General features: G+C 44.9%; 2 protein-coding genes across 2 annotated transcripts; one reads left to right on the top strand and one right to left on the bottom strand.

The window, feature by feature from the left end:
- Positions 1 to 264: 264 nt before the first annotated feature.
- Positions 265 to 8,131, top strand: Tex24l (testis expressed gene 24 like). Its single transcript, XM_008771337.4, has 3 exons — positions 265 to 2,473; positions 2,600 to 2,745; positions 7,158 to 8,131. The coding sequence occupies exon 1, from the start codon at positions 802 to 804 to the stop codon at positions 1,840 to 1,842; it is 1,041 nt and encodes a 346-aa protein (XP_008769559.1). The 5' UTR covers positions 265 to 801; the 3' UTR covers positions 1,843 to 2,473; positions 2,600 to 2,745; positions 7,158 to 8,131.
- A 2,270-nt stretch (positions 8,132 to 10,401) lies between these two features.
- Rpl13a-ps8 (ribosomal protein L13A, pseudogene 8) lies at positions 10,402 to 11,064 on the bottom strand. The gene has a single exon (XM_063275882.1). The coding sequence runs from the start codon at positions 11,061 to 11,063 to the stop codon at positions 10,623 to 10,625; it is 441 nt and encodes a 146-aa protein (XP_063131952.1). The 5' UTR covers position 11,064; the 3' UTR covers positions 10,402 to 10,622.
- Positions 11,065 to 11,445: the final 381 nt, after the last annotated feature.

Here is an 11,445-nt window from a genome sequence, read left to right as displayed (position 1 = left end):
CTTAGTATCCGAACCATTCCTACAGCAGATACAGAGCCTAATTACAGCTTATTTTGGGTGCTATCTTTAACCATTCTTTGCCCAGCTATGTGTCTGAACATTCTTGTGACTATCAAGTGAATGTTCCTAGCGATTAACTTAGCAGGTAACTGGTCTCGAACCCTGAAACTAATGTCAACAGACAGCATCTGGAGGCCTAGGGCAGTTATTCTCCTCTGCTTTGCTGTAGTCTGCCAGCCTGCTTTTCCCATCAATGTGTTTGAAGGGCGTCTTGACTTCTGGTCAGTTTTGTTCTGTTTCCATAAAAACATCACGAAAAGGCTACTCCATTGTAGTATGATGCTTGGGGAAACCAAAATTGATGTTTCGGGACCATGATCCTTTGTACTTGATTCTAGAATAAGCCAGGGCTTTTTTTTTTTTTAAAGATTTATTTGTTTACTTATTTTATATATAAGTACACTGTAGCTGTCTTCAGGCACACCAGAAGAGGGCATCGGATCTCATTACAGATGGTTGTGAACCACCAAGTGGTTGCTGGGATTTGAACTCAGGACCTCTGGAAGAGCAATCAGTGCTCTTAACCACTGAGCCATCTCTCTAGCCCCAAGCCAGGGATTTTGATTCTCTGATGTGAGTGTTGTTTTATTCCTTAATATGGAGCTCTGAAGTTGGATGATAAGGGGCGGTTGCTGGATAGCAAGTCCCAGGAAGTCAGTCCATGGGCCCTCTAACCCTCTAGAGACCTCTCCTCCTAGTCCCTGACTGTCTTTCACAGACCACATCTCACCCATTCCTAATATGTCTGGGTCCTTCCATCTGCAGATGTTTTTCCTAGATGCTGCCATTCTTAACATCTGGATTGACAGAAGCCACAGAATAGAATACTCAGGGCCCAACCTGAGTTACAGCCACGTCCCCTCTAGACATGCCCACTGCATCATAAAGGGACAGGTAGCTAGAGGGATCCACTCCAACATTCTGAACCGTGATACACGGAGGGCACGTCCGTCCTCGAACCCTTGGGGAAACAGGACAATCTGTGTGCCAGTGCTGGACTTCCACTTCCTGAAGAGTAGGAGACTAATTGAATATGTGGAGAGCAATGAAAGATCCCTGGGACAAGCCTCTAGGTTGGCCATTAGGTCTAATTCGGTAACCCAGGGGTTTAAAGACCTCAGGGCTGCCCCAGGAAGTAGACAGGGTCTGGGTGATCAGCCCCACAGCCTGCCTAGCACTTCTCATGGCAAGAAGCAACCAGATCGTCTTCCATACCTTACGAGCTATGCTAGCAAGAACCATGCCCCTGACCCTACGTTTAGCTTGTCTGTAGTCTCCAAAAGGGTCTTTCAGTGTGATTCTGTCAAAGGCCCAGAGCACAGGCGGACATTTGTTGGACACGCTGGCTTGCAGAACAGCCCCGAAGCAACAGCAGGGGAGGCCCAGGGGAAAAAGAGGATAAAGGCGTTGCTTAGCAAGGCTAGAAAGCAGACGGAAAAAGCCTCAAACCAAGTAGACACCAGGCAGTTCCAGAAGCAAGAGGTGGTTATGAACACCGAACGCCCAAGCAAGAAACATCAGCAACAGCAACAAGAGAGCCTGGAGGGTCTGAAGAGTGGCCGTCTGGGAGGAGGAGACAACACAGGGCTCAGACAGTCACAAGGGCCTTTCAGGTACTACGGATGTCTTGCTCCTCCACGAGGAAACACCTTTTTGCAGTGCAAGAAGATCAAGCCCTATTCTAGAGAGTCAGTCTGGATAGTGTGCCCCTTATTGGAGAGCAAGGGTCTGGAGAGGAGCGGAAGCCAGTTCCTTCAGGCCAAGACGAGCTGGAAGCCATGAAAGTCTCCAGAGGAAGGAAAGCCCAGACTCCATTCTTGGAAAATACTTCCCTGCAGGGAAAAGCAAAGGGTTTGGGCCAAGATCTGCTGGCCAAAGCCAAGCCCTGGCTCCTAAAGAGGAAGAAGATGCAAGCCATGGAGATGTTGACCAAACCCCATCACCATAGAGGACTCTGCCTAGAAAACAGCAGAAAGGAAGTAAAACGGTTTTCTCAGGACATCCAACAAGGCGCTTTGGAAAGGAACATCGCGAGGCCTAAGTGGTTGCCAAGGGAGGAAGGCTGGGACCACATGGTCCAGGGAATCCCCGTTGTTTTTGCAGTTCGGTACTGTACTTAATCTCTCACAGGGATCAAAAGACCAGAGTGCTCCGAAGTCCAGGCTGAGCTTATCCATTAGCAAATCAAGTATTACCTACTCATAAGTGCTATCAACCTATGATGTCTTATGTGTGGGTAGATGTGAATGCTTATGAGATGAGAAGGCGGGGCTAAAGGCCAGGCCAGCCCTTGACAGCAAGTTGAGCTTGGGAGGATAGCAGGCACAGCAGCTGCTTGCCGGACATCTCAGAAGGATACAGCCTGCCCATGGACACCAAGCTTTAGGATGCTACAAGCATCCCTGACTTGAAGGTACTCATTTCTTCTAAGTGTGATGGCATCATAGGGACCATCCAGCTTCTGGGAAGGAATGGTGCACAGCCCCAACCCTACCCCCCACCCCCCGCCAGTTTGTAAAGGCTTTGCTTTTCTCTAAAGGCTCTCTGTAGGCTGAGAACCAATGGGGCTGAGAGTCTGGACTGAAATATTTCATTCCGGAGACGAGCGATACATCGTGGACAAAGGAGGACCCGAGAGACAGCAGTCACTTTCTCTGCATCCTGCTCTGCGAGCATCTTTGCTCCGTGAGTATCTCTGCTCCATCGCACCACTCCTACCAAGACGGAGTGAAAACTGAGGCAGATGAATGTTTCTTACTTTCCTTGTTTTCCACGTATCTGTGACCCGGAAGTACTACTAACGTGGTTTCATTTCCGCATCTTGTACCCATGCAGCGAGTCCCGAGTCAGCTTTCGTCCCCACCCTTGCTCAGGCCCCATAACATATTTCCTTCCCTCTCAAAGCTTCTTCAAAACACACATTAGTGTTTCAGCTTCTTGAAGAAGCTTGTTTGTCGTTTGTGATTTTCTTCCCCCGGCTCTTGCATCCCACGTCTGTTACATGTCCTCCCACGCAAGCCCCTTCGGTTTTCTAACACATAGGCAGCCTGCTCTTCTTCGTTATAGCTTCCAATAACAACGGACATGTTTAAGAAAAAGTATTTATTTCATAAAAAAATGTTCAAGCTGAGCGTTAGAGGCATACTGAAGTAGACTCTTATTTTATTTTTAATTCTAATGTCGGTTTGCCCTTCGCAGTGAAGGAGACCTGATCCATGTTACAAGGGTGACCAAAAATGTCCCACATTGATCCCTCATTACACCATATTGAAAAGCGTGTCAGCCTTAGTGGAGATTTCAGTCAGGCACAAAAGCTGCGAAGGGAACTTAAAAGATTATGGGATTATCCTATGCCTAGCTGGGTCTCACTTTTAATAGGTGACCCAGGAGGGGCGTTTCATGTGCTCTTCCCACTTAAGAACCCGGGGAGCTTTCTATGGCTTTCTGTGGGAAGACACATATGCTTGAGAGCTGGGTGTGTTCACTGCTGGGTCCTGCCAAATCTTCATAGTAGGCCCACAAGGACTGTCTGCAAGTGAGGTCATCTGACTGGGAGATGGGTCGGCCATTGTCAGTGGTCTCCTGGGTGGCAATTTTGTTCTGCTCCCTTATTTTAGCAGCTTCTAAGAGGTTTTGCTAATGCTCTACGCTACACTGCGTATTCAATGTCTTGCAGGAAGCTGTTGCAGTTTTTATTTTTCTCCCACGTCAACACCAGTTTATTGTGGCTAAGCGAGTTTCCTCACAACTTGGCCCAGGGAGCCATGTATGGGCTGATTGTTCGATGCTGCCCTCGTTTTGGGTTTGTACGTCCTTGTGGCCAAAAGCATCACATCAGACACATAAACCAAGGAAGAAAAATAGATGCAGCGCTCGTCTGCAGGTCATCACGTGTTAGATGGTTATCTGAAGGGAAGTAACCAAAAGAGAGGGGAGCCAGAAATACAGGTCCATGTAAAGTCCTAACTGAAGGACCTGGGAGGGAGGGTGAGTGTCTATGTAGCACATGGGGGGAAAATAGAGGGTGACCAGCAGTCTTATTTAGAGGTGAGATCAATGATGACTGTCCTATATCCCAACACATACTAGTAAAATCAACTCTGTGTGTGTGTGTGTGTGTGTGTGTGTGTGTGTGTGTGTGTGTGTGTGTGTGTGTGGTGTGAGGCAGTTTCTCTTTCTCTGTGAAGTCCTGGCTGTCCTAGAACTTGCTCTGTAGACCAGGCTGGCCTTGAACTCACAGAGATCCACCTGCCTCTGCCTCCTGAGTGCTGGGGTTAAAAGCATGTACCACCATCAATAGGCAAATCTAAATCCTTTTAACCACCATTAAGCTGGTCTTGACTAATATTGCTTGCTCTTCCTCCCTTCCCTTCCCTTCCCTCTCTCCCTCCTTTCTTCCCTTCTTTTTTAAAGATTTGTTTATTTTTACATATATAAGTACAGTGTCACTGTCTTCAGACACACGCGAAGAGGGCATCAGATCCCACTACAGATGGTTGTGACAGCCACCATGTGGTTGCTGGGATTTGAACTCAGGACCTCTGGAAGAGCAGTTAGTACTCTTAACCGTTGAGCCATCTCTCCAGCCCCACTTCCTTCCTTTCTTCTGAGGAGCCTCTACACTGGTTTACCCAGTGGCTGCACCGATTTTCTCTCCCACCAGGGGCAGAGAAATTTTAACATTCCCCAACACCCGTGCCAGCCCTGTTCATTGTTTTCTTTTGTTCTTAGCTATCCTGACTGGGATAAGATGAACGCTTAGAGAAGTTTTAATTTGCATTTCATGGGATGGCTAAGGATATTTAACAATAAAATAAAAATGTTTCTTAGCCATTTGTCTTTCACCTTTTGAGAACTTAACGTTTAAGACCATGCCCCATGTTTTTGGTTGGTGCTTGATATCTGGAGTTTGGAGTTCCTTATATATGATAGATATTGGATCTCTGTTATGTGCATAGCTGGTAAAGAATTTTTTTCTATTCTGTGAGCTGCCTCTGCACTTGAATGATGGTATCCTTTGCTGCATGGAAGCCTTTTAGTTTCATTAATTTATTGTTGGTCTTTGGGAATGCAGTCAGGATTCTGTTCAGAAAGCCCTTTACTGTGCCAGTGAGTTCAAGGGTTTTTCCTGCTTTCTCCTTTATCAGATTCAGGGTATCGGGTTTTACATTCAGGTTCTTGATCTACTCGAGTTGAGCTTCATGTACGCTGAGAGGTAAAGACCAAGGTCCATCCTTCTGGGTGTAGCAATCCAATTCAGACATCCTGTGTTGAGGATGCTGTCTCTTTAACATGCATTGTTGGCAGGTGGTGAAAATCCATGGCTATAGGAGCATGGGCTTATATCCGAATCCTCTTTTCATTTTTAAAATATGATTTTAGTTTATGGGTTTATGGCTGAGTCCTCTGTTCTGTTCTAGTGAGCTGCTGCCTGTCTCTGTGCCAGTGCCACGCCGTTTTGGTCACTGTGGCTCTGTAGTATGCCACAGTTATGATGATAACTCCAGCACTCACTATTCCTTTGGCCCAGGATTTATTTGGTATGTGCGATATTTTGTGTCTACACATGAATTTTTAGATTTTTCTGCTTCCGTGAAGACCGGCATTGCAGTTTTGAGATTGCACTGAATCTGTGTATTTTATTTGGTAGGACAGCCATTATTCACAGCATTTTGTCCATCCACGAACATGGGAGGTCTTTCTATGTTCTATTATTTTTCTCCATTTCTTCAGTGTTTTGAGGTTTTCATTGTACACACAGATCTTTTATTACCTTTGTTGGGTTTATTCCATGTTATGTTTTTCTTTTTCTTTCTTTTTTTTTTTTTTGGTTCTTTTTTTCGGAGCTGGGGACCGAACCCAGGGCCTTGCGCTTCCTAGGCAAGCGCTCTACCACTGAGCTAAATCCCCAGCCCCCATGTTTTTCTTTTAAGCGACTGAAAATGGGGTCGTTTCTGTCATTTCACTTTCAGAATGCTTGCCCTTGGTCTACAGGAAGGTTGCTGATTGCTCTGTTAATAATGCGCCTTGTTGCTATGTTGAAAATGTTTTTTCAACTGGATGAGTTCTCTGGTGGAGTCAGGGTCTTTAATGTATAGTATAGAATCATATCATTTGCAAATAAGCGTACTCGAATTTATTTTTCTATGTGTGACTTTTTTTCTCTTGTATTTAGGTAAGCAAAAATATTGAAAAGGAGTAGAGAGGGCTGGAGAGATGGCTCAGCCGTTAAAGGCTAGGCTCACAACCAAAAATATAGGAGTAGAGAGAGTTGGATATTTTTATTTTGCTCCTGACTTTAGTAGAACTGCATCATAGTTCCCCCCGCCCCCAATTTGGCATGGTGTTGGCCATAGGCTTGGCATACATCACTTTAGTATGCTAATGTATGTTCGCTATATCCTTAGACTTTCTAAGGCTTTTATCATGAGAAGGGAAGGTTGGATTTTTAAAGAAAGTGGTTTTGCAACTCTTTAAATCAGTGTGCTTTCTGCCTTTAGGTACCTTTATAATTATTAATGTGTACATGTTAAACAACTCCTGCATCTCTGTCCTGAAACTGACTTGATTTTAGACTATAGTCGAATGGTCTTTTTGGTGTGTCCTTGAAGTTTACAAGTGTTTTATTGAATTTTTGTATCTGTATTCACCAGGGAGATTTATCTATAATTTCCTTTGTGGTTTTGTGTGTGTAATGCTGGCTTTGCGAATACTTTATAGAGTAGTTCAAGAAACATTGGTTGTAGCTCTTTTATTAAAGTCTGATAAAATTTTATGAGTCCCTTGGGACCTGGGCCTTTTAATTAATTAATTAATTAATAATAATAATTATTATTTTTTTGGTTAGGAGATTTTAAGATTGCTGCTGTAATCTCATTGCTTATCTGTTTAAAAAATTTTTAAATGTCGTCTTGGTTTAACCTTAGGAGGTTATGTGTATTTAGGAATTATGCGGTTCTTTTAGTTTTTCTAATTTGGTGGAATGGAGGTTGCTGAAGTAGGTACTTGCAATCTTCTGGATTTCATTGGCATCTGCGGTGCTCTGATCTTACTGATTTTTTTGTTTTTGTTTTTTTTTTTTTGTTAATTAATTTCAGACGAGCCAGAAAATGTTTACTATTTCTTGGTCTTGGAAGCCATGGCTCTTTCATTTGGTGTCGAACCTTGTGGTGGAGTGAGGCCTGTCTTCATGAAGCACAACCCTGCCATTTCCAGCAGACACAGACCTCCATCGCCGTCTCCGACAACCAGCTGCACGTGCACGTTCGGGAAAGAGGAACGTGAAGGGGAAAGAGGCGTGGCCAAGGGTAGGAACCCGCTGGGAACAATCGAACCTACAGGTAGGTCTGAGACCCAGTGTGTCTCTCTGACACTGATGTGGTACCCTCGATGCTTCTGTTGCAGAGCTCAATAAGGGAACGGGGACCAGAACGCTTTCACCAATGACAGAGTCCTCTTTGGTGCAGATGACAGTGAGCTCAATGGGCCAGGGAACTGAGGCATACAGGGCTCCGGATGAGAATCAGACAAGGTTCCAAGAGTTGGCTGGGATCCCAGGTATTCCGTGTGATAGTAAGAGTTGGAGACAAGAAAACTTGAGGGCAAACATCGCTGCTGAGGACAACAGGAGGTTCCTCTTGCCGAGTGTGTGGGGATCACCAGTTGATTGGATGGAAATCTGACTGCAGAGGAGAGGAAACATGACTAGCAGCAGCAGCAACTTGGGGGCAACAACCCGCCAGGCCATGCTCGAGTGTTGGTGACATACCAGGCAGAATGGCTGAGGCCCTGGGCTTCCTTCCCTATTGGGGGAGCTCTCCTACGGTGGTGCTTTAGTGCGCACTGTGGAACAGGGTGTTTATAGCATTCTTTCAGAGGAAGACATTTGGTGGACCTCGGTTCAGCAAGTTCTGGGCAGTTGAACTACTACAGTAATTTCCTGGGCACTCCTGGTACTCGAATACTGACCACATGTATAGGGAAAAGAAATAAGGCTGTGTTCTGTAAGCATTGAATCATGAATAGAAAATGTAATGTCTTAAATAAAATTGTTTAAATTCTGCACCAAAAATGTGGCTATTTTAAGTGCATTCCTCTGCTGATACAATATTATGAAAATCTCCTTTACATTTGAAGAGACTGGAACTTTTGCTGGACCTTATAGACATGAGTTAATAATGAACTTTGAGGTCCCCCTTTATACTTAAACCTCCTACTGTGTACTCCGACTTTGTTTAATTTGCCTTTAAGAGAACAAGGTAACGCTTGGGTGGTGTGGTACATGACTTTAATCCCAGCACTCTAGAGTCAAAGGCAGGCAGATCTCTGTGAGTTTGAGTTTGAGGCCAACCTGGTCTAGAGGGTGAGTTTCAGGACAGCCAAAGCTACACAGAGAAACTCTTCCTCAACACAACACAACACAAATAGACACAAGAACAATGTAGCAATCTACTTTACTTGATTCAGGTTTCCCATGTGATCAGCTTTTACAACCCAAGCTAATGTATAGATGTAATCTTAAGTCACGTACTCAGTCATGCCCTTGATCTGGAGTAATGCATGTATATATATATATATATATACTATGCTTTCAAATATAGGTTGAAAGAAGTCTTATAAGTTGAATATTCATCATAAGTGTTGAAGACAATTTATGGATTTTGCTTATAAATAATGTTTGCAGTACTGTTATCTGGGTTAGTGGGGTCAGTGACGTAATCTTTTGTAAAACTGTTGATGATTTCAGTGTAGTACCTCTCATTCCTTCCCCCATGGGATGCTTTCTGTGCTGTTCAATAAAAGAGAGAGCAAAGCCCTCAGTTAGGGGCACAGACACACAGACACACAGACACACAGACACACACACAGACACACACACGAGATGGAGAGAGGGAGAGAGGGAGAGAGGGAGAGAGGGAGAGAGGGAGAGAGGGAGAGAGAGAGAGAGAGAGAGAGAGAGAGAGAGAGAGAGAGAGAGAGAGAGAGACAGGGACAGGTTAATAAGAGACCAGGCAAGCCTAGATTCAAACTCATACAGCAGACAGACAGAAAGTGACAGGAGACACAGGGGGAGAGAATTACTCGCCTGGCTCACTCATGGTTAGATTACATGGGTAGAACATTTAATTTCTTTCCTTAGTGAGACACGGATACACTACCGGTGAGTTTATCATCAATGCACTCAGACCTGTATGCCTCATGTGTTAAGTCTATAAACATTCTCGTTTGATTATCTTTTACTTTCCTGTCTTGTTTTTTGTTTTTTTTTTTTTTTTCTTTTTTTTCGGAGCTGGGGACTGAACCCAGGGCCTTGCGTTTGCTAGGCAAGCACTCTACCACTGAGCTAAATCCCCAACCCTTTACTTTCCTGTCTTATAGATGCCATGCTAGGCTTTTTCAGGGGCTTAACACTATTTTCATAAGCTAATGTAAATGCCTTTTCAGTACACAAAAAGATGAATCTCAAATGAGCACCAAAATAACCCACACAGTAGATACCTATCAAACCAAATAACATCTTAGCCTAACAGGTCACTGTAAACACGGACATGGGTAGACAGGCAGAGAAAGTTCACAGGAAGCAGCTGTCTCCAGAAAGTTTTTCTTCCTTGCAGCCAGGAACATTGAACATCTTAGACCTATGTCAGTCACTGTAGACTAGAATGACTGAAAATGTAATAACCTGTCAGTTAATAAAATACCCTGCTTAGTTCCTGTCTTAGTTAGGGTTTTACTGGTATAAACAGACACCATGACCAAGGCAAGTCTTATAAGAGACAACATTTAATTGGGGCTGGCTTACAGGTTCAGAGGTTTAGTCTATTATCAAGGTGGGAGCATGGCGGCATCCAGGCAGGTGCAAGAAGAATTTTAATTCTTCATCTGAAAGCTGCCAGTTGAAGACTCACTTTCAGGCAGCTAGGACTAGGGTGTTAAAGCCCACACCCACAGTGACACACCTACTCCAACAAGGCTACTCATCCTGACAGTGCCACTCCCTGGACCATGATTCAAATCATGACAGTTCCTTAGAGATGGACTTGGGTCTCAGGGTGGGTTCCTTTTAACAATAAAGCTCCAGTGAAAAGTAGCCAGGATTCCTTTTTCACAGTTTTCAAGTCGCAACATTCTTTCGTCTCTGATCCAGGGATCTATTGGAAGTCGTGGGTGAGGCTGGGCTGCAAGATGACATGCTGTCTGCGGGAAAACTACAGCCACATCTGGGAAGAGATAGTGCTAGTGGCTTGGGTGTTTAGTGATGGTCGTCTAGCGTCCCGGAGTACTTAGCTCTTCACTGAACTCCAAGACCCCTTGTCCTCTCCAATTAAGTGCTTCCCCAGATTCTTTTTTTTTTTTTTTTTTTTTTTTGTCACAAACAGCCTTTATTGGGTTCACACCAAGAGTCCATTGGTCTTGAGGACCTCTGTGAACTTGCAGATTTTCTTCTCCACATTCTTTTCTGCCTGTTTCCTTAGCCTCAAGGGCTGCTTCCTCTTCCGGTAGTGGATCTTTGCCTTTTCCTTCCGTTTCTCCTCCAGAGTAGCTGTCACTGCCTGGTACTTCTACCCGACCTCATGAGCCAGACGCCCCAGGTAAGCAAACTTTCTGGTAGGCTTCAGCCGCACAACCTTGAGGGTAGCGGGGACCACCATCTGCTTTTCCTTGTCATGGGGCGGAGGGATCCCGTCCAATACCTTGAGGCGTTCTAGGGCAGCCTGGCCTCTCTCGGTCTCGTGCGGCAGCATGCCTCGCACAGTGCTCCAAACAATGAGGCTTGGGGCTCGGAAGCGGTAGGGGTCTCGAGACGGGTTGGTGTTCATACGCTTTCGGAGAAAGGCCAGATACTTTAACTTGTTTCTGTAGAAATTTCCAGAAATGTTGATGCCCTCACAGCGTACAACCACTACCTTCCGGCCCAGCCGCACCTGCTTGGCCACAATGGCTGCCAGGCGGCCCAGAAGATGGCCCCGGCCATCCAATACTAGAACCTGCCCCTCCGCCATCTCCAGCAGCCGCCTAGGACGCTTCCCCAGATGCTTATTCTTGGCAATTTAAGTAAATTGTAGCGAAGAAAGTGCTGGCTATGGTGACCTATGAATGTTATCACAGCCACACACCTGTTTTTTTTTTCTTTCTTTTGTGTATCCATCCATTTTGTCATAGGTAACCTCAAAGCTACTCTTGAATTTCGTGTTAACTGAGTCTTTTTTTTTTTTTTTTTTGGAGTTGGGGACCGAACGAAGTCTAAAGATTTCTTTAACCACTTTCCTCACATTGTTAGAGTCTAGAATTTTATTTTATGATTTACCCCAAATTGCATGCCTCCATTTTTCCCACGAGGGTCTTTATTGACACAGACAAGCACCACACTGAAGGATGACCAAT

Source organism: Rattus norvegicus, chromosome 16 (assembly GCF_036323735.1).
Source record: "Rattus norvegicus strain BN/NHsdMcwi chromosome 16, GRCr8, whole genome shotgun sequence".
In the NCBI taxonomy this organism is placed as follows: Eukaryota; Metazoa; Chordata; class Mammalia; order Rodentia; family Muridae; genus Rattus; species Rattus norvegicus.
The sequence above is the reverse complement of the archived record's forward strand: the minus strand, read 5'-3'. Positions and strand labels throughout refer to the sequence as shown.